Source organism: Aythya fuligula, chromosome 4 (genome assembly GCF_009819795.1).
Source record: "Aythya fuligula isolate bAytFul2 chromosome 4, bAytFul2.pri, whole genome shotgun sequence".
Lineage (NCBI taxonomy): Eukaryota > Metazoa > Chordata > Aves > Anseriformes > Anatidae > Aythya > Aythya fuligula.
In genome coordinates, this window is record NC_045562.1 from 35,197,603 (window position 1) to 35,221,420 (window position 23,818).

At 37.0% G+C, this 23,818-nt stretch overlaps 1 protein-coding gene across 3 annotated transcripts in view; it reads left to right on the forward strand.

The window, feature by feature from the left end:
• ANAPC10 (anaphase promoting complex subunit 10) overlaps positions 1–23,818 on the forward strand; it is a 102,863-nt gene that overhangs the window by 23,563 nt on the left and 55,482 nt on the right. Inside the window, exons 5-6 of one of the 3 annotated variants that reach the window (XR_004253219.1) lie at positions 3,041–3,170; positions 14,142–14,201. The exons of 1 other annotated variant lie outside the window; for it this stretch is intronic. Coding sequence is in view for 1 of the 2 variants with exons in the window: in XM_032186682.1 (XP_032042573.1) it covers positions 14,142–14,372 (231 nt within the window). In the remaining variant the exon portion in view is untranslated. Of the gene's footprint in view, positions 1–3,040; positions 3,171–14,141; positions 14,414–23,818 lie in introns of those variants that run through there. One more of the 3 variants, XM_032186682.1, reaches the window with a different exon arrangement.

A 23,818-nucleotide genomic window follows, 5' to 3' on the forward strand; every position in this document is an offset into this window, starting at 1 on the left:
ACTACCCAGCTGAACTTCTGTGACAGACACACTATTTCTTCTCCTTTAAAGTTCATTCATATGAAAATATATCTCCAGTTAGACGTGTTTATGAATTTGGGATCCTTCTCAGATGAGACACAGTGTTGCCTTTTTAAATTTACACAAATAGTTTTCACAACAGTCTCTTGCATTTGTTTCCAATGAGCAAATATTCCTTGAGTTTAATGTTACATCTATCCTGGATCCTGTGAAATGTTACTCTGCATTTGCTTATTGAAGTCTGGCATGCTATAATGAGCTTGGGTAATGTTTCAGTTTATTGGGTTTTGCCCCACTCACTATCACTGAGTATCTGTCTCTATCAGTACTGGAGTCTTCATCCAGATACAAGAAAAGTTTACTTGCTTGTATACTGTACTTGCTTAGTATTTGGCAATTACCTGCATAGGTTTAGGGTCTTTAAATCCTCTCTTTTAGGAGAGGCAACTCTTTTCATTTTTTTTACTTCATTGGAAACAAATACTGCTCAGAAAAAAAATATTCTTGTAGACCCAGGATAAATGCTTTTGTTTAACCCCATTTTTTTTTTTTTTTTTTTTCAAAGCAGCATATTCTTTACTAGTGAGATTTTTTCTTATTTGCTAGCACTCAGGTATAACTTGCTGCATTAGAAATATAGTTCTCTTCAATGTGTAAAAAGAGCCCTTTACAGTGAGGGGAATGGTTTTCTTTTGTGTTAGATGGACCTTCTCTCTTCCATACCTATAGAGGGTTTTTGAGAGCTAGCAGCTGTCTGCTACTACAACCACTGACTTTAAAAATATTGTTTCCCCATAGTCATTTTCAAAAGTGCTTCAGCATTTTGTGGGATGCAAGGCATAAAGTGTAGTCAGTAGGGTATCTTTTCTAAGTTATTCAGAATGATTTGATATAGGATTAATTCAGTGTGACTAGTTTTCAGACACTTAGAGCTTTATTATCATTTCATAATTTGATTTTTTTTTCAAATACTTACTTTGTATAATTTAACTGTGGCTATGTCTAGACATATTTCCTGGGTATGGCTAAACAATTTTGAAGGTAAAGTATGAGCTGATTTTTTTTGCACTTTCACACAAACAAAATATGATTCCTTTATATATGGAAATGGAAACTGCAGACATGGGAAGTACAGCTTTTCAAACCTCTGCACCTTCGCAAAAGTAGTTATTTCCCAATAGTATTTTCAGTCATCTTACCTTCCATTTGTAACGGATTTGTGCAGTGCATTCTTGCAGTTCATTTATATTGTTTTCTCCTTGTGTTATTTGGTAGAACTAAAGTTTCAGACTACCCAGCAGTTCTGGTTTGGAAAAATTGATAGGACCTCTTCCTCTACCCTCTTCTGTCCCCTGGTTTCTCATAAAAACCTTAATTTTGTCTGCCTTTTTAAGGTAATCTTGTATATGGCTATCTCTTAATGTGTAACTATTGTAGAAGTTTCTTTTAAAATGCTTGTTTTTGTATGATGCTTACAGGAAACTCCGCATATTTTTATTCTTAGAGGGTTCTGTGGTGTTCTGTTACCCCTCATGGAAGGCAGCTGCTGTTATTAATCACCTTTTTGTTCTATTCACCAGTCAGCAGTCTCATTTGTAGTGTAAATTCACCTGAATTTCAGATTTTTTTTTAGTATATTTGTTGTCTAGTCCTCTGCTGTAATATATTTCACTGCTTTTGTTCAGTGTTTTCTGTCCTCTTTATATATTTGTCTGCTTTTTCATTTTCTGCTATACTATTTCCTGTTTTCCACTACCTCCTTTCAGAAGATGGTTGAAGTGCTATCATCTTCCCTGAGAGCAGCCTGTCATCCTCAAATAGTAGGAGATGATGTCCCTATTTTGGATGATTGCTACTGGAGAGTGACTAAAGCTTTTAGATCATAGTACAGTAATTGGAGAAGTCATAATGTTTGTGTGTGTTTTTTGGGGTGGTGGGGAACCTCAAATTCATGACAAAGATAAGAATTTTATTTAAAGGAATAGTGATGTATCCTCTTAGCTAACTGATAACTTTGTCTATTTTCTTTATTCTGGAAACATTAGCCATATACTTAATAAGATGCTTTTTGGTAGTTTTGTCACAAATAGGGCTATGACTTCAAAGTTTGAATGCAGAAAGTATAGTTTATCAGAATGAATTTGGGAAAATGTACAGGGTTTTTTGTTCTTGTCTTTCGGAGGGAACTAGAAGGAAGAGTTGTGTGTGAAAAGTGGTCCCTTTCCTTTCTGTATTTTGATTGGATAAAAGTTTTCAAAGGAAACTAGAAGGGTTTTCAAAGAAACTCCTCTAGGAATCACATTTGCCATGTTTATGTAATAGTTCTCTCAGTTTTTTCAGTGGTTGATTCTTTAAACAACTATCAGAGAACCTCTGAGTTCTGCATCATCACACAGCATGCCAAAAATACGATTATCATATCATCTGGTCCTAGTGTGCTGGGCACCTGCTTACTAGGATTCTTACCTGTTACCTTGTTAGTTTCAGCTCCTCTTTAGTTACTTGTCTGTAAAATGAAAAAATGTTGCAGTGAAATAATCTTTTAGGGTTGAAGTGCTTCCTAAAAGGTACAAAATGTTTGATTTTACTAAATGTTTAATTTGCACCTCTTTCTAGAAGTGCCGAGCAGCAATATTTTCTATTATTTTTTTGCATTTTTTTATGTGTATGGTTTCCTACCTCCCATCCGCATCTTTCATACTCTGAGCTACTGATGATTTTAGTTGGATAGTACCCTGTTTAAAAATAAAATTTCCCTGCTCTCTCAGAATTCTGGAATTCTGGAAAGTTTAAAGACGTGCAGAAACCATAGCTTTTCCAATCATTCATTTTTACAACCAGACTGTTCAGATGCAGTCTGTTCCAGTATGTCTGCAGCTTAGATTTTAAACAACTTAGGTACCAGAAGTAGGCAAACTGAAGCAGAAAATTTGTTTTGGGCTGCATTACCTATTTTTTACACTGTCAGCCTAGCACTCTAGAGCACAAGCTCAAGAATTTTTTGTTGCTTTTTTTTCAGCGTCAACATATTTTCTGCCAAGCTCAAGGGAAGTAACAGATTCACATTGGAGCCAAGTCACTGTAGGTCTGAAGGATCTCCTCTGGTACCAAGAGTCTTCTCAAAGTTTAATAGCAGTGCACCTGCAAAGGTATGGCATTCCTGTCTACTGTGACACAGCTGGTAAATGAGAAGTAGGTCCCAGCAGGAGAATGCTAATGAGCTCAGGATATGCTTGTTCTCTCCTTTCTACACCCTTGATTGATCCATAAATGAATTTTGAAGAACATTTTTTTTTTTTTTTTTAACAAGAAATCTGTGATCTCAAATGAGTTGTTGGGATTGATTTCAGTTAGAGACAGGGTTCTGACTAAAGCAAAAGGTGAAAGAGGGAGATCTGTTTGAGCTGAAACTATACTATGCTTAGATGGCTTGCTCTGGAATTTTAAGCTTTACATACAAATCTCTAAGCTAGGGTGTGTTGTCACTGTTTTTTGTGATTTTATAATTTTGATTTCCAAAGGGACATGGAGAAGGCTTTTAATATTTTCTTAGGTTCCAACGGACAGGATGATTACCACATAAAGCATGTGAAATAAGGCAGTTTTTCCTCTAATGAAAACTAATTTATGGATGTATCACATATAAGCTCTATGATGGAAAAGTTCAAGTAACTTTGGTCAATGAAAAATAGGAATTTGAAGATGCTGAACGTGAGAGCAAACTGTCCAAATCTATTGAACATTTTTGCTCGTCTTTGAAACTGTGTATAAATCTTGAGACACATCCCATCTCTTTTTTAATGAATAGGGAGCTGCCTAACCACCATCCTTCATAGATCATAAAAAATAAGACTAAAAACTTGTGTATATGACACAACAAATTTGAGAAGTGTTCCTTTCTTTCCAGAGAGACTTTCATAGAAAGAAATATGACAAATTCCTAATGGTCACTGCAGACATATTTTCTAGAGTCAAGAATTGTTTTCAGATAAATTATAGAGGATGAAGTACTCAGAGATTGCCCGGTTTTGTTTGCTTTTTGTTTGCTTTTGCTTGCTCTTTTTCTGCCACCCACAGTTAGGCAGAAAATCACTTATTGAAATGACGATTGAGTAAGATAGCTTGGGCTGACAAATCCATTGTATCTATGCATTTGGCAAAGTATTCATTTCTCAGACTGCATGCACCTTGAATGTGCCATTGTTGCTGGCAAGTGCAGTAAGCAGGTGCAGTACTGGGAGTCTGAGGGCTGGGGCAGGGACTGGGGAAGTACCACGGACAGGGGCTCCTCCAAATGACTGTCAGCACAGTCCAGGGTCACCTGTGGGACTGCCCGGATGTGGCTCCATCTGTCAGGAGTTTTTCATGTGGGCAGTTCAGCACGGTCTTAAGTCTTGCAGACATCAGCACTTATGATTATCACTTGATACTTATAAAACAGCTGCTTTTATTGTGATTCTATGCCATAAGTGTTGGAGATCCCAAGGCATGTGCAATGTCTCCCATTTGACAGTAGACTTATGGACATATTCAACAGGCAGTCCAGGAGCATGTCTTACTGGACTGTCTGGTGCGTATGTCCTGGAGCATCTCTTACATGCTCCTCATCTAGTGCCAGAAGACTTGAAAGATGGAAACTGCAAAGGCAATGACCATAAAAACCTAACTTTTTCCTCTTTAACGTTTCATGGACTAAGATTCAATATGCTGCTGTTCATGTTGTAGTATTGAAATTCTCTGAATCAATGAAGTACATCTGGAAAGAGATTGCATTTTTTTTTTTTTTAATAGGTAGAATCAAATTACTTGAACTGTTCCCTAAACCCACCCATCCTACGTGGGGAAATTTGAAACATCAGGGCACTCCATTGCGAAGAATATCAAAATGTGCTTGTCAGTGAAACAATTTCAAAAGTTGGCTAGTGAATCACTTCTGCCAAATGAAAATTTACATTGCATCATAATTCAGTTCACATTATCTGCTTAACTCAGAAATGTTCCAGTTTGTGATCTATAAGGGGGCAATGTGATATAACTCACTGACACCGTCCAGCATGTGTTGTGCTTCTGTAATCTGAATATGATATCCAGAGAGGCAATACAAGAATCTGTTTGAGCATCATAGCTGCTAATTCTTGCCCACGTAAATGGGATACAGCATGCTGTTTACCCATGCTGGGAACCTATTGATGTGTTTTTGTAGAGTACCTATTTTCTTACAGTAACTGTGATTCTTGGAGGTGTTGTAGTTGGGCTACTATGATTAACCCCCCATTGTTCTTGGAAATGCTAGGAATTTAGGTGTTAAACTGTAAGGAAATGAGAATGGACTAAGACTTTTTTTTGTGGCGAAGGCAGTATAGGACTTGTACATGACACTGACAATATACTGGTTCTGAGTATTTCTATTTCTTCAAATATATTTTTGTGTCCTTGAGATAATGCAAAAAGGGAATACCCATAGGTAGTTCCATATCACAGTTTCCTGTTGGATAGCCATGGCAGACATGTACTAATGCTCAGGTTAGTAGTAACGGCAATGAGGTATTGGAGGGGGGGGCATGGTCTCAATAAATTTGTGATCAAGTTTCAAAAATGTTTGTCGTTCTTGATGAAATGCAAAAAAATACAACAAAACCTGATCTCTGCAGATTATCCATCCATCTAGTTGGCCATCTAGTTGGATTTCTCATGTGTAAAAACTACTTAAAATTTTCAGTGATACCTGTGTTACATTTTTAGTTCCAGACATCACACTACATGAAACTTAATGTTTTTATCCCATTTACTAAGTATTGTTTAAAAAATAAAAACAGTTGTATAGGGCTTGAATCCTTTTGTACCTGTCTGTTGCTCTTTTACAACTTGTATAGGTGTTTGTATGTCTTTTACTAGATCACTGTAAAAGATCCTCAAGAAGGTAGTGAGCTGCTTTTGCTTGACTCATTAAAGCAGAAGTGCCACTTTACAGTGTTTTCTAAAGAATATTTAATTTTCACAAGACTTACCACTTCATTCAGCAGTTTAGAAATGATTGAAAGGAAGAGTGACTGGACACTTATGCACTGGCTGTTTAATTGCATAAACTGAATTGGAACACTTGATGCATTTCATTATTTATACGGGTACAAATGAGTTTGAGAGAAACTCAGCAAGATGTGTTGAAAACTGTTCTGTACAAAATGACATCAAATTTAATGTACTTCTGAAAATGTGGCCTTGTATTTTGGCATTTTTCATAGTGTTTTCCTGTTATTTTACTGAGCTGATTGAGTGTCCTTCCAGTAAATTTTTCAGGGTCTCTGGTCTAGTGGACTTGTGCAGTACTACTAGGCTTAGTCACATAGTTTGTGACATGTTTGTTTATTGCTATTTCTATTTCAATCAGGTACAATTCTTTACTACCTGGGCATTGGTTAACTTTGACTGTTTTAATCTGGAGTAGAAGAGTCTAAAGAAAGAAATTCTCTATTTTTTTTTTAATTTTTTTTTTGCAAGGATCTATGAGCTTTGTTTTTCAGCCTCCCCAGTCTTCCTAAAAATTTGTTCTTTCAGCTTGTTTGAACAAAAAGATTATATATGATATGAGTCTTAAATATTTGCATGTTGTGCTGTCTAATATGGCTTATTCTACAGCTAGTCTCCTTTCTGCCTAAATTACAGTTGAATCTTCTTGAGGGATGGGGTATGCTCCTCTAGACTCTTCAGGAACTACTGTTGGGAAGAATGGAAAACTTCTCCTACCTAATGGACTGAAGTTAGATTTCTTGACCGTTTAAGGAGGTGACTGATTAAGACCACAGAGCTACCTCCTTAGGTGGTCGTTGCTTCGTTAGAGCAAAGAAGTGTGCTTTTCACAGTGGGTTCTTTGAGCATGTTTCTGTGATTCTTGTTAAGCTGCTAATGTGGTGTCCCTCCTTTGACTCACTTGGAACTTGCGAAGTTTCTTTTGGATCTGCTTCATTTTTCTGTTGGAACTGGTGCATCACTGCTATTAACTGGTTCTCTTCCTTCCTAAGTGAAGTGATGGCTGAAGCCCAAGCTCTGCTACTTCCAGTGTTGACAGTTCGAATACTGGAATTATGCGTAGGTCTACTGATTGTGAATTCTGATAGCTGTATGGTAGGGCATGACAGTTGTGGAAAGAAAATTTTTGTAAACTGGACTAGCCTTCTTTCTTGCTAGTTGTTGTAGAAACATATTTGGATAGCTGGGAGAAAAATAATTAAGCTAAGCAGGGAAAAGGCTTTCACGTATTTTATTACACAACTTGGAGAAAGTCATTGTATTGATAAATGCTGCATGTATGAAAACAGCATTTATTTTATTTAAATCTTCCTCTGCTTGGAAGAATATATTATTGAGAACATGTGCTTTGAAAAGATCTTTTTAAAAATATAACTCTATGGTAAGAACTAATTAAGCATGTAGATGCTTAAAAACTTGGATTTATGAAGAGTTCAGCTATTTCTTTTAATTTCAAAGGTGGCAAGTCACTCAAATAAAAAGTGGTGGCTTTGACAGTCTTACAAGAAAAGTAGAAAGACCAAAATCAAGTGTTGCTTGTTTTCAGAGCCTGTTTTATAGGCAGTCACAGGAAATACATGTTGCCCTTTGTATGTAGTAGTACAGATGATCAATTGGAAACGTGATCAAGTACAAACATCTTGAGAATTATACTCTGCCTTGCTAAAGCTGTGATGGCAGTATTAATTCTCTGCTTTGTCAGGATAAATAATTTTTCCAGCAGAGTAGAAAACAGAAACTGCTTCCTGTATATGCACTGAGGAGGTCATCCTTCTGAAATCTGGGAGCCCTGTCTAGTGTATGCTCTGGGCTATGCTTGTAATGACCCTGAATATGAAACTAATGATGATGATTTTATCCTTTCTATATCTTTGTAGGGCAGCAAAAATCCTGCATTGTTTGAATGGGTGTTAGCTACTGTAAATATAACAAACAACTTGAGTGTTATAAGCTCAGTAGAAGTAGCAGTTTGAGTTACATACCGCTTTCAAGAGACCACAGGATTTAAACAGAATATCACTGAATACAGAAACGAGGTCAACGTTCAATTTAAGAAGGATTAAGTACAATAGAAAAATTGATTTGGATAAATCACTTTCTAAGAAACAACTGTGGTGCTCAGGTGTGAAAATAATTCATGGGCAGACTTTTCTTGCAGAGTATTTATGTACGTTTTGGGGCTCTAGCCATCTAAAGTGCATACCCTGTAGGAGATGAATTGATTTGAATATGACACCAGACTGGTCTCAAAAAAAACCCTACAGCATGGGAAAGATCAGGGAATGATGTAAGAAGGTCTTAATCACCTTTTATTTGTATATACTCTTTTAGGCAGGTAGCTGCAGAGAGGTCATAAGGGAGTTACTGTACTCAAAGCGTCCCTGTCTAAGAAGGCAAGTTTATCCAGGCCCTGTCCCACTTTAATGACCACATGGAATTAGTGGCTTTGTGTATCAGGAAAGACTAACCAATTCTTACTAGTCTGAAATAATTGCCTAAAGAAACAGTAAAACTGTTTGTGTTTTGAAATATGCTGTGTGAGGTAAAGGTGGTAGCATGATGATGTAATTCTTTAGTCAATAGTAGCTGCCAAGATTACGTTGCATTGTGTATTGGTTACCTTTAGGTGTTCTGTGCTAGTTGTTTTCCTGATGTTTGGAAATAGCATGACTTGCTCATGATTCACTTGCTGTCAAGCAAATTTCTCTAATCTCAAAACCGGAAGTTTCCTGGTCTAGTTGAGTTGTCCAACTTGAGCTGTTCTTTGTGGACAGATAAAGAAAATGTAGTCTACGGTCATTGTATCCGTCCATGCTATTGTGCTGTTATTGGCCAACTGCAGTTGAAATTAACAACTGAATTGTGGGATTCAGCAATGAATTCAGCTTGTTTTTGTGAGCTTAGGACTGGCTAGAGGAGTTCAACTGCTGAGGAGAATGTTCCTTAGCTTCACAACCATCCTCAGCAGTGGTAGTAGATGGCTGACCAGGCAGGCAGCATGCTGGTGGCAGTCAGCATGCAGAGTTGTGAACCAGTCACAGCTGGGCTTGGTTGCCCTCCTATCCAAAGAGTAGGTCCAGGGTAGATGGCTGGGACAAATGTGCAGAAAACCATGTTTCACTAATTCTGGTGGGGATTTCTTGGGAGAGATGTTGGGGGAAGGGAGAGGGTGTAGGATTGCTGTCTTTTTATTTTATTTTTTATTTTTTTATTTTTTGGTAAGTCCTTTTCCTGTCTACCTATGTTGCTTTGTCTTGGTTCAGGATGATTTCTTTCTATCTGCTGCCCTTAGCTTATTACCACTGTTCTTGACTGTAGCTTCTCTCTCTTTTAAGTGGTTAATGTAAATAGTTTTAATGCTATGCTGCTGGAAAGATCTTGTAACTTCCGTATTAAATTTGAAGGAAGAAGTGTGGTAGTTGAATGATTTTGACTTCTTATCCTATAAGGCCTGAAAAAACAGCATAGAACAACTTTCTTATTAAAGTTTTGGTCTTTCATTCTATCATCTCTCTAAAGTTTAGTCTCAATTTGCTTTGGCCTTGATGTTTTGTGTGTGTGGAGTTTGCATCTTCTATGGTAGAGCATCCATTAGTGGCAGTAGTATCTTTGCCAAATGCACATGGAGTTTTCTAGAACCTCTGGACTATACAAGAAAGTGAAGAAACAGGGTTATTAATTTGCTGGTGGGGATTTCCATTGACAACATTATTTCTACTTTGGCTTTCAAAATAACATAAACTCCTACTTGAGTAATCTATACGTAAAGCCATAACACACAAAGGACAGGAAAATAAGAAAGGAATGGAGAGAAAATAAGAAAGGAATGGAGAGAAAGCAGGAGAAGAGATAGATAAGAGTGTATAACAGCAGCAAAGGACAGGTGAGTGACTTTCCATTTCAATTTTTATCCCTTTGTTTATTCCTCTATTTTGACTTTCACACTCTGCTTGTTTACCAGTGGTGACAAACTATCATATTAGAAATTAATTTAAAACAGCAAACTTTTAGCACATCGTATATAGGATTAGCTTGTCCAGAGCTACTAATATTTAACTCTCATTGATTCTTTACTTTGCTTAATTATTTGATCTTTTTTGATTAAAAAAAAAGGCAAAATTAAAAACTGGAAGTTTCTTTCTTTAGGTAATTAGTAACATAATTGATATTTAAAACTTTCCTGGAGGACCAGTTAATGGTGACTGATTCTTAATAAATGACCTACATAGGAGGAAAAAATACAGGAAAAAACTTAAATCCATTTTGAGGAAATGTCACATTTTCTTTAGAGTTAGCATGGAACATCTATACACAGCGTTTAGTGTTTTTAAAGAGTAGGGTTTGCAGCAAAGTCAGCTGAAATGGCTTTAAAGCATAGTATTTACTGTAGGTAGAATTGCTAATGGCGACCTGTACTTAAGGTTGTGTGACCCTTCCTATTTTAAGACTTAACTCTTAGTTACTTTAAAACTTTGCCAAAGTTCAGTTCAGACTGTGATTTTTCCATGCCAGATGTCTGCTTTGGGTTGAATTTTTTTGAAAGTTACAGCCAAAGGAGTTCTGTTCCAAGAATAAGGCTAGTGAAAAGTATGTTATTTTGCTTGTGTGAGAATATTCTGGTGTCCTTCTTTGATGCTCCAGTGCCCCCAAGCTCTGAAGCAAGGATTTGAAATTTGGCAAGAGTTCAGCCTTTGTGTCGAGGATGTGCCTTTTGCCTCCCTGTAAAAATCCACCCAAATTTCCAGACCAGTTTACAAGGCTTTGAAAGATTGCCATTTGCATGGGCTTAATAGGAATTTCTTAAAACTTCACAGTAAGTTTCCTTTAGATTCTGTTCACACTGGGAATGCTCCAGGCAGAACTGAGCTGTGTATTTCATCCCATTTCTGCTACAAATTGTAGTGGCTGGATCTGGGTGCTGACATTGAACTAAGAGTGGGCAGCATTTTGTCTTGTACTACTACAGCCTATTCCCATGTCCTATTCCTTCTTTAAAACGATGGACCTGGGCCCTCTGGGGGAAAAAAAAAAATCATCTCACTTGTCTGAGAGAGTATGACAGATATGGAAGAGAACAGAGTTTTTAGGAGTGCTTGCATGTCTCATTTTTAGCATTCTTCTGGTTACACAAAATGTGTGCATCACTGGCAAAATATTACTTCATTTTCTGGTGGATGTTCAGATAATAGTTATTGTAGTTAAACTTCAGTAGTTGAATGAACTATGAGTACTAGTTGCTGAACTATGGAGGCATCAATTACAAACAAGTAAATGAGAAACAACAAAAAAGTTATAGTACGGGAATGTTAGATTATGAAATCAAAAGCTCACTTTTTTTTTTTCCAAATGTCTGCATCTAACTCCAGACCTCTTGCTCTATTGTAGCATGCCCTACAATCTCATTCAAGAGTCTCATATATCCCTCTTCCAAGAGACAATTACTGGATTAGAGTGGGGTCTATTTTGAGGATGAGTCCAGGATTTTGGCAATAAAGGCTTGTGTATTCAACTGTTACACAAGTTGGACAATGTGGAGTAAGTGAAGCAGAGGAGAGTTATGGAATAAAATAATTCTCAGCCACAAAGACTTCTGTGGAGTACTGCTCACAGAATTGTGTCCATTCTGTGCTTAGTCATGGTCTCTTTTACATAGTACACTCAAATAACCCTGTTCCTAGGTGGCTACTCATATATCATGTGTTCCAGTGGCTGATTTGAGAATGTTATTAACTTGCAGAAATGTGAACACTTACAGCTGCAAGTGGACTCTGTGGGAGCTAAACTTCATGTAAAGTACTGTATGTTACTAAGGTCAGGAAAAATCAGCTCCAAAGTGTGCCAAATCTGACATCTGAAACTAGGGGATATTATAATCTAAGTAAGTTAATGTCTCAGTTGACTGCTTTACAGATGTAGAGGCTACTAGTCCAACCACCCTTGAAAGGCTAGGGAAGAAATTCATTGCATAAATAACAGGATTGAAAAACAACGTGCTACAGATAAAAAGCATGTGACTAGCTTCCATTGATAAAGGATGAAACGAAGTATTGATAAATATTTAATTTAAAATGATGTCCTATGAAATGGGGAAAACCGACTAGAATTGCATTTGCAACTCTCAATGTTGAAGTGCTCATCTTTATGACCTTAGTTCTTAGTTCTCTTAGGTTGTGATTTTGTGCGTGAAAGTCATAAGCATCTAACATCCTTTTGAAAACGTAGTCCAATTTTGCCAATCCCTCTTTTGATTCTGGAGCTGGAGTCATTTCACTTTTTGTGATTTCTTTGCCAATAAAATAAACAAACCTGGGTTGTTTTAGATCTGCCTGAAACCAATAGCATCAATCTAAAGAAAGTGCATTAACTAATCAATTTCATCCAAGCATTAAAAAATAAAATAAAATTTTAGCTCTGGAACTTAAATTTTCACTTTGAATCATCAGTCAAAATTTGTAAACTTTGAAAATAATATTTAAATGCAAATTCAGTTAGCTATAATCTCAATTCTATTCCAAATCAGAGGCACTTTAACTTACTGTTAGCTGCTTAGCATATTACTGGGATCCTCATCCTTTGTTTACTGTGGGGATACAAAGCATGCTTGTGCTAAACAGTTCACTACTACCTCACAACGATGAATTTTCCCTATATAAAGCTGCTTCAACAGTAGGTCATTTTATTCCTTTTAAAGCTAACTGCTACCTGAAGCTTCCTATGGGGAAAAAAAAAAAAAATCTGATAATTTGAAAGTGATTTGTTGGAGTGCCTGCAGCAGTGGAATCTCTTCTTAAAGTAGAGGTGTGTGAGTTGTTTTTTTTTTTCCTGTCTCTTTAACCTTAAAGCAGTCATCAAGTGTACTTTTGACTTCCCTTATTTCTAGGGTCATTCCCTTAGAGTGCTTGGTAACACCTCTGGATCAGTCGATCTCGTGTGGGTCTTTTTAAAATCTTAATCAAGGCTTTTTAAGCATTTGATGGGATGTTTGTCTTGTAGCGTGTTCAGAAGAAAAATGGGAATATTGAACTGCTCAAAGCATACCTCTTCTGCAGAACTCATCTGCTAAGAAAAGCGGTCTATTTGCTTAGCTTTGTGAAATTCATTTGCTTATGGAGAACTGTTTTTCTCCCCCCCCACCCCCCCCCACCCCAGCCTCCCAAAGACTGCTTCTGACTTGTGTGCTCTTCTATATGTGTTTTGAGCTGTGCTTTGAAGATGGGCAACTAGCTTTAAACAAAAGCTGTCACCACACTTCTGCATAACATCTAGCTGGATTTCAGTATGCTGATGTGTCAGTAATGTGGTTTAGAGTTAAAAAAAAAAAAAAAAAAAAAAAAAAATGCATTTCTTTGTTTGCTTTGACATTGGTTTATGTAGGATGGGAAGTAAAAAAAAAAAAAAATAAATAAATAAATCATTTTACACTTGGCTTGTTGTGTGAAAGCCAAGTCAAAATGGGCCTCAAAATGTGATTAAATAGCTGTGCAGCAGTTATTAATTGGTTAGGCATTTGTCTTGACACACATATAACTACAGTGATGTGAAGTCCATGAGTTATCCTGTATTTTTTCCTCTGTCACCTTCCCCTTATTCCTTTTCAGTTCCTCTAATAACTGAAGGAATTCTGAAATCCTGCTCATGTGGATTTAATTTCTTATCGAAGTCATTCTAGCATACTTTAGTTCAGGGTGTGTAGATAAGGGTTCAAACAATTTAAAGATGCACATTTTCTATCATTTTTGAGAAGTGTCCTTTCGTAACAAGATACAAATAGTACTGTTTTGACTTGATTTATATTCAAGTCTATTTTTATATTCATTTTTTATTTTAAGCCTAAGGTGCAAAATGAAGGGCAGATTCTGAGAGGTAAAAGCAGACGCAACTGTAGTCAAATTCATTTGTATTCAATTACACCAGCAGTAAATTAGCTGTGAGTTTTCAACTCTATTACTTCAAACTGATTTTAAAAAGTAACTAAAATCTGACCAGCAAGACTCTTCTGTATTAGGTTTAATATCATTAAATATCATGTGATCATTTACATTAAGTATATTAACTGTTCCTGAATACTTTGCTTTTTGTCTTGTTTTCAACAGCAACTTGAATTAGTGGAACCAAGCGGCTGGATTCATGTTCCTTTAACAGATACCCATAAGAAGCCTATTCGCACATTTATGATTCAGATTGCTGTTCTAGCTAATCACCAAAATGGAAGAGACACTCACATGAGACAAATCAAAGTGTATACCCCAGTGGAAGAGAGCTCTATTGGTAAATTCCCTAGATGTACAACAATTGATTTCATGATGTATCGCTCCATAAGGTAAAATTTCCTAACGGGAGATAATAAAGGCATTTTTTTTGATGGCAGTATTGCAGTATTATTGTTTAAATACTCAAATGCTTTTTTTTTAAAGGTTTATCTTGGTGTATTATATCTTTACATTTATACTTTGTACAGTCCTGAAATAAAGAAAATATTGTGTTACTGTATTTTGTAGTGTGTAACTCTTCATTGCTTTTTCTCTGAGCCTCTGGGTTCTTTTGAACCACCTGGGATGGGGAGGAGGAACTGGGCATATTAAAAAGTGTGTTTGTGACTTGTAATCAGTAATTGATTGATTTAATAGTTTTTTTTTTTTCCTCAGATTTCTGATGATCCTGCATGGAAGTAGTTTGTTTTACAGCGCTGCTGTTTTTATCAGGAGTTTTCTGTTAAATGTATTTTGAGTCATTTAAAGAGTATCTTACTGATGTTTTGCCTTTCTGTGTAAAGAACGGAGCAACAGCAGAATTCCTGTTCAGCAGAAGCTAAACCAGTGCCTTTCAAGTCTCAGGCAGTTCGGTGGATTTTATTATGTACTTTAAGAAATTGTTGCACATTCTTTGTTACTTATTTGAAGCAGAGATTATACTTGTGTTGTAGCACTTCTTATTTGAATCTAGGCTTGCAAACAAAAACACCAAACCAAATTACAACAACCCCCCCCCCCCCCCCCCCCCCTTTGGATGTATTCAGTTACTTTGTCGATAAATTGAGAAGAAAGAAGGTTGTTAGGTATGCAGTTTTCTGTGTGTTTTTTTTTTTTTTTCTTTCTTTCTATTTTCCCTCCTTTAAGAAGGTAAGGTTGCATTTACCTTTGCTAGTTTTGTGTTGTTACATCAATGTGTTCCCTACTTCACGTTTTTATCACAGTATAACCCTGTTCAGGAACACTTGAAATAATTTGATTTAAAGAAACTCTCGGAAGCATCCTCTTCTCTTTCTGTACGTTATTTATTGTGTACCTCAATAATATAGTCATTTATTTTCTTTTCTGTTCACAAGAGAGCAGTCGTTGAAATGAACTTGAATACATTCTGCGTGAGTCATCCCCATGAATAGCTGAGGTTGGAGTTCAAGGGTTGCATAACCAATCAAATGTGTACAAGTTAAGGGTACATATTTTAAAGGCACGCCCCTTATCTTTAGGCTGATGAAGTCTAGGTCAAGTTACTCATAGTGCACTCTGAAGAACATAAGCAAGTAGGAACTAGACTAGGAACTAGGAACAGTGCTGTCAGCCCAGTCTTGTTCTGCTTATTTCTGTCCTGCCTCAGTAGGAATGGACCTTTAAAGAGCTATTTCTGGTCTTGTTGCTTTTCATGGCTGCTATATCCATGCAGAAGAGGTGCCAAATATTTGTCTCCAAAACACAAAAGTTGCTACTTCTGACAGTCAAGTTGAATAAGCTCAAACCTATCTTGACTACTTACCGTGCGACTCTGAAATCATAGAGGCTGTTTAAGTAGCTGTAAAAAAAAAAAAAAGTGACGCTTACATTAAACTGGATGCTGTTGAAAGTTGCTGTAGGGGGGAGAGCTGTACTTAGAAATTAAACTTTATTTAAAGCTTATATGATCTTTTAGTAGACATTAAGGTGCGCAAAGCTTTTTAAAGGTTAAGGCTGTAGTTACACCTGATACTTCTGTTGACAACAGGTTCAGACTGTGCTTGCATGTTCCAGTATTTTGCTTCTGCTTTATTGCCAGAAGTTATCATTCCCATAGTTGTGCCTTTTCAGATGATTCTCTGGCTGCTCTCTAAACTGCATCTGTGAAACTATTAGGTCCTTGGCCCTTTAAAATATATTTTTAGTATTGGGTAGAAACAAAATGGTCTGTGGTAAGACTGTGGGAGAGAACAGTGAGTCACGATGATGAGGGTGGGAGAAGATTAAAAGGGAGAGTACGACTGGTAACATCTTCAACTACTGCTGACAGGAAAAATAATATATGACTATGCCTGAAAGGCAGTGTAAAAATGCAAACTCGTTACTACAGTTCATGTCATCTTGTTTGATATTCAGTATTACTGGAAACAAGTACAGTGGCTATTCTAAATCCATCTGAAGTCTTTTCTATGTTTTTTCGTAACAACCGTAGCCTGCATTGGTATTTAACATTCGTGCAAGTACTCTTTTTTTCTAACATTTCTGGTGCTTAGTCACATAAGGCTGCTGATTTAAGCGGTGAGATCCTAGAGGATTGTGTCTGAAGTAAGTTAATGCTTGTGCATTAATAAAGCACATCGAATTTGAAACGGATAAACAAACTGGTCTGCCAAAACATTATAGGAAGTTATTACACATATATTGTGCATAGCTTCTACTCTTTTTTTGGCTTGATTTCTTTTTTTAGGCATAATTCTTTGGGATCTTATCACTTAAATGAGCAATTTTATGTAACTAAACTACAGTTGTTGGGAATACCAATTTTTCCAAGGACTGACTTTGAGAACAGAAAGTTCTTGAAATGTTAATTTAGTTGAAGCTTGTATATTACCTAGCCAAGAGCTTCTTTGGAAGGTGTCAACAAGTGCTGTAAATTAGTTAACTGTTAATGTGTGCTAGAGATCCAAAATTGCAAACCTATAGAAAAGCCTAAATGTGTTATCTTTGTAGTGAAAACTTGCAAAAAATAAACATTCTTAGGCTCATGTCTAAATAGTACTGGTGGAATACTATAACTATTTTGACTTTGATTTATCATGAATGTGTGTCTTTTTAGTGAAAACGGGAATAACATTTTAGTTCAATATACTTGTCTCTCATATTCACTTCCTGCACAGTCTCAAAAAGAAATTTCCTTGGCATCCTTTAACAATATCTTACATTCATAACTGCTTTTTAGTGCAGTTTTACTTTATTTTTGCTCGCGTGCATACTTTAGCTGCTGTTTGGAAAGAGACAAATGCTGGGAATCTGTAGTCTTCTGTATATTCAAGTTGTCAACTTCTCTGTGGAAATGAATACCGAGCTGTATCTCTAAAAGGCATAAAGCCAATAAATGACCTATTTGCCCTAGAAGGTGGTTGAACAAATGTTAATTTTAAGGGATGCAAAACTCTGGCTACTTGTTGTTAGCTTTAATACATTTTAATACATTTTCCTAATGAGCAACAAGGGGTGCTGCTTCAGTTTGGGGGGAGGGAGAATCAGATTTTCACAGATGCAGCTTGCTAAGACTGTGCCTAAACTTTAGGGTGGCTATGTGAGTATTCTGGCTTGTTTTGTGTGAAAATTTCCAAGCCTGAAAGAAGAAAGATATACTGGTTACAAGGACAGGTGATCTTAAATAATTTTGATGCATGGGGGGGAAAAAAAAGCGAGCTTTTATATAACTTCAAAAATTTCACAAAATGTATGCTCAGAAAAGTCTGTTTGACAAATACCAAGTAACATACAATCTTGACATTGTTTTTAGCAAGTTGACTACTAACTGAAGGAAGTTTTTTTTAACCAACAACTGTCCAGAAACTGAACCAAGGGAGTTCAGTCAGTTTTTTTTCTCAAGAACTATAGAACTCTTTAGACCTATATGCTTGGAGTAGTGTCCTCATGGAGAGGAGTGAGAGCCAGGAGGCCACCCATATACCACGATGACCAGTTGTGGCTGTAGCTTACAATAATTTGATGACTTTCTGGTAGCTAATGTAAAAAACGGAGAAAACTATAGAGTTATTTGTAAAGACTTAGAAATCTATGAATTTTCTTTTGATTAATAATGAATTAAAGTTACCTTTAAAGTAGTCTTATGTCTTCTGCTCTTCTAGTTTGATCTGTAAGGAAAATACTGTTGCCAACACTGTCTATAGGAACACAGCTGATGCTGTGTATTCACGTGCTACCTTAGGTTGTCGTCTTACTTTACAAAAGAAAGCGTAGCATACTGTTTAGCAAAGGATGCACACAAGCTGCCTTGCATGGAATATGGAATGCTTGACATGAGATCGATATTAGTATGATCTGAGTCTGGCTTAGATCTGTGAACATGGTATTTTCTCTGCTTTCTTTTGTGCAAATGTAAAATATTTGACTTCTATTTATTTATTTTTCTTATCCCCTAGAGATACTTGGTACCTTGAGGCTTCAGATGATTCCGGCCCTGGCCCAGATTCCCAATTACTGAGATATGGGTGACAACTTTAAAACTTCATTTGCTGCCTAATTCTGTAGCTGCCCAAGTTCTCAGAGATAGGCATGATTTTAGGCTGTGGGAAGCTTGGAGCTCTAGTTATTTATAACCTCAAATTCAAACTACCAGTTTAGGTGTTTATTGAACAGTTGGCATGCAAGTAGTTTTCTGAGAATTAAAGGCTTGATTTGTTTGACATGAAGTATGAGAGATCAAACACTGAAGAAAATCTTAATCTGGGACTTGTTTTTCTTCATTTGTTATAATAGTTTAACAGAAATAATTGAAACATGATTTAAGATTGTAATCTATTTATATGCTAGAAATTGAACCAGATGCCCAGATTGCCAGTGCTGATTAGTAAAGCTGCATGAACTCGTATGCATGAAATGGTGCAGCTGTAAAGTGTGAAGGACCATGGAGAGCTACCCATTGTTGGGAAGGCAAGTGATCTCTTCATCTAAGGCAGAGAGCTACATCTCTAGGCAGCATGCTAGTGTTTGGAAAAACTCTCACCTTTCACAGAACAGCCAGTAAGAATGTCACTGTGCTAATTCTGAAACTGCAAGTGAAACACTTCTTCATACATGAAACCAACATAATTTAATCTACATAGCGAACAAAAGCTTGCACTCACTTAGTCTGCTTCTTTGGTTTCTGGTGCAAGCCCTAGATTTCTTGCTTCAAAGTCATTGTCTCCAAACTCTTCGTTACCCAGTTATGACACTTTGTTCCTTCCCAGTCTTCATAATAGACCCAATCTCATCTCCCAGTCGCATTTGTTTTTCCACTTTGCCCTTTATCTATCCTTTCACTCCTGTTCTCTTTCCGTGGAGCTCTCATTTATTGCTGTCTCTTTCCCAGGTTCAGTGTTGCAGCGTTTTCTTTATCAATCACATTTTTTTCTCACTCAGTACCTGTTTCCTCAGTGTCCCACCCCAAATCCCATAATCTGCCTATTTCCCCTCCTAGGAACGTCTTAAAGAAATTTCTTCCTTTCCTGTCAAAGTCACAATAGCATGTGCTTCTTCCCAATAATACGTGATCTGCCTGTCAGCTTTCTCCCCGTCACACCAAAGTAGCAAGATAATGAGGGTATTGAAAACACAGGGGAGGGCTTTTTCTGATTTTGGTTAGCCCAGCCCAAGGGTACAATACCTGAAAGCAGCTGCTATGTTGAAACTGACTTTGCCCTATAGTTTCACACCAGGAACTGTTCAGGACTGTTCTGTGGGGTGTGCACATTTTAGTCTTGGCCAAAATTGGACAGATGTTCATAAATGGCTACATAGGTATATCCTCTATTCTCTTTCCCATCTAATTTCAGAAACCCTACTGTAAAGCATTTGAGTGCTAAAAGTTTCCAAATAAAAGGTGGTGAGAGTATTTCTCTGAAATGGCTGAATAGTTTTGGCTGAAGTTTTCCAAAATAAATTCAGCCTGAGGCAGACAGCTGGTATGGGAAATTTCAGCTAAAAGAGTTGCAATTTGGCTAAGTTTCTCAAAACTGAGAAGAGATTTGTAAGGGGGATTAACCCCGGGTAATGTTTCGGCTTTCACCAACTACTGTCATCTTGGCATATTCTTTGTTGCTTTGTGTAGACCTTCCCATTTGGTTTAAAATTCATTCTTCTTAGTAGCCAGCTTCATGGATGTAATTCTTGTCTATGTTTCCTCTGGAGAAGATCAAAAAATCCCACCAAAACTTCAATACGGTTTTATGTAAAATAAGTCTGTTAAGCTTCAGTGCTGTAAAAGAGCTATTTTTGTTTGGGGTTTTTACCAAGAAGTTTTTTTGAAGTAATTTGCTTCTCCAGTGGTTGAAGTAGCTTTCTATATAGGTGTAGTCTGCCAGGGCCATTTGTATTGGAACTGTCTCAGTTCTTTATGACTGTTTATAGCTTACACCATGGATTTCTGTTAGAGAAGCACTCTTACAGAGCTAGTGGTCTCAGACAGTTTTAACCTACCTTCTGTAGCACCATGCTGCAAATCTGCTTCCCTAACGTGCAGTCTGTATGGCAAGAAAAGAAACAAATCACACTCCTCCCCAGTTCTCCTTAACTACTTATATAGCCAGACTTACTTCCACTCTTGTTATTCAATATCTGTCATGATTAAACTTTTCTTCTTTCTCTTGGTATGTTTTGAAAAGCTAGGGGAAAAACAATAATTTGGTTTCAACCCAACTTCATTACTGCAGACCTTTTTGGGCTGATGGATGGCTCTTGATTCCTGGTATCTGGCTATGTCTGTGACCTCTCCAATCTATTCAAAACCATTAAAAAGCCAGTGTTGTCTTCTATTCAATCTTCTATTCAAGGTTCTATTTGCTAGGTAGATATTCCAACCATTTTTATTCTCTCAATGTAACAAAACTCCAGGTACTTTTATCTATCTGGCCTTCACATACAAAACTCAGTCCTACAAATTAGGAGTCCTACATATTAGTCCTACAAATTAGTCCTGCAAATTGTTTCTAAATTCTGTGCCTCCTAAATCCAGAAGTTCTACTGAAGGCAAGGAATTCCTTGACAAAGATGAATTTGATCTTATGGAGTCTTTTTGTGCTCCATTAGTCCTGAGTCACAGAATGGCTTGTGTTGGAAGGGACCTCAAAGATCATGTAGTTCCAACCTCCCTGCCATGGGCAGGGATGCCACCCGCTAGACCATGTTGCTCAGGGCCTTGTCTAACCTGGTCTTGAACACCTCCAGGGATGGGCATTTACAGTTTCTCTGGGCAACCTGTTGCAGTGTCTCACCACCCTCTGAGTGAAGAAATAGAATCACAGAACCAATGTGAAAGCAAAGATGATGCTACCGCCACCTTGCCCTTTTGAAGGTGGTTAAGACTTTTCTCCATCCATTTCATGTTAGCTTGTACGACTCTCTGGATGGGTGGTTTGAGATGAGTACCACCTTAAGACAATCTCTTCATAAAGCATAATTTCTTGTTTCAAGCACCCATTAAAAAGCAGTCAGATGCTAAAAAGGGGGCAGTGTCAGTTTAACTGTTGGACTCTTAGGATTTGCAGTGGCTGGTTCTGCATAACCTGACTTGTTGCCATTTGGCAGCAGCTCTCAGTGATGCAGAGGTCTGTCAGCACTTCCATTCAGAGTTCAGAAATGTGAAGATGGTTTTGAATCCATTCATGTTTTGCCTTCCCCATGGTGCCATTTTATACTCCACGCTAGATTCCAAAAAGAAGGTGGCTGTAGATCTTATTTCATTCCTAGTCCCTCTAGAGGATGGGTTGGTTAATACCAGGAAAATGAATGAATACATACAGTATAAATACATAAAACAAACAAAAAACAAACAAAACTGATGCACTCAACACTGTGTCCATCATTTTATTATGGACATCAACGTCACAGCAGCATGGGCAACAGAAAGGGTGGTCAAGAAAAGAAAAATAATTTGGGTGTTGGACGTTCCATCAGGACTTTACTTTTTCCTCTGTTGGGATACTCAGACAAGTTTCAAAGCATTTACCATTGAACAGTCCCTTTACAGGATAAAGAAAAGCAAACAAATTGATATTCTATTTAGCTTCAGAAAAGTAAATTAACTAGACAATAAGTCTAAAATACTTTTTTGAAGTGAGTTAAAATTGCTATTAGAGTAATCCCTATGGATGTTATGGAGATCATTTAACGATGCAGTATTTAAACCTCCAGAGCAAATACGTAACACCTGAAAAAAAGAGGTGCATGAAGGGAGAAGGAAGAGAATGAGATGAAACAAACACGTGAAGGGAAGTTCTTAGAAGAAGATGCTTTTCCAGAGGCTGAAATTTGTCTCAAATGAGAGAATAGAGACAAATCTGGCAGATAAGGGTTAGAGAGTAATAAAAAGATATTAGATAATAAGAGAATAAGGCATAGAAGAATTTGAAGAATAAGTTCTAAACAGCTTTGTTGCTAATAATAATTAAATTGAATTTGCATTAGGAGCAAAAAACATCAGTCATTAGGTATATTAGGCAAACAAGTTATACACTTAAATATAACAACTAATATACATAAGCAAAGGAGTGTCTATGCTGATCTCCAGCAGTACGCACAGTCCTAATCATTTCTCAACTTGCTAAGAGATGAAGTACAGCTATGGAACAATTGTCATGAATGACCAAGTAGACTAAGACTGGTATGGAAAAGATAAAACAAGCAATATCTTAAACCATAGAGTGAGTGGGGACTGATTTCCCCATCACCACCCCTAATGTCTTTTCCAGTGCAAGAATGAGAGGGCATCAAGTTACATCAGCAGATGACAGGTTCAAAACAAATGAAGATGGTTCTCAAAGCTGAATTTAAGCTGTGTAGCTCCTGACTGTAGAAGGCTGTAGATGTTTAATGTCACGTGAATTTTAAACATGGCTGCAAAAATTCACGGGAAAAAGATCTATTGAAGAATACAAAAGCCACATGTCATAAATTATTGGAGATTTCTGTAGGACTAGGGAAATATCCTTACCTGCTGGTCCTTTTACACTCCTGCCTAGGCATTTGTTTGCTGGCGCTGAGCTATACTAGTTCCTCTTTTGGAAGAGGTTGATGTTGAGCTCCCCATGCAGGAACTTCTGCTTGGAAGAGGAGGACAAGCTAAGGGAAACAAGTTTGGAAAAATCAAGTGATTGCAAAGAATAACAAATATGGAAGGGGTCTAAGGTTCAAAGTATCAAAGATAGAAAATCAAAGATATGCTGTTCAGAGCACCCTCTAAAGTGCTAGAAACTTAATGAAAATGTCCAAGAACCCAGTTAATGCTTCCCAGGGCCTCCTAACAGGTTGGTGGACTACATGAACTAGATACCACCATTCGTGCATTCTTCAGTGGCTTAAGTTCTTGGCTGTTGGCAAAGTTTCCTTAAAGCATGAAATCAACTGAGAGCAGAAACACTGTGATCTGAGAACAAAGCATTGCATTTCTGTAACCCCAAAAAGCAAACGTACTCAAAGTTTGAAAAAAGTGGGGAAAAGAAACCTGTTTTCTCGTCACAGTATGCTGAGAAAATGTTTAGACTGATATATAACCTTACCAGTGTTATGTTCTATAAAATTGGCAAGAGCTTAGTTCTTAGTCTGAATGCTATGCTTGTTTTGAAATTTAAATAATAAACAATTTATATATGTATATATTTTAGCTTAAAATCACATTTTGTCGGATTTGGCTGTTAATAAAGGCTTATGGTGGAATCAGCACTCTGTCCTTCCAGTGAAAATATGAACAGGACCACACAAAATGCTTCCACTGTGTCATTTCTTTTACTGCTGTTCCATTAAAATAAACTTCTTGCCACAGAACTTAC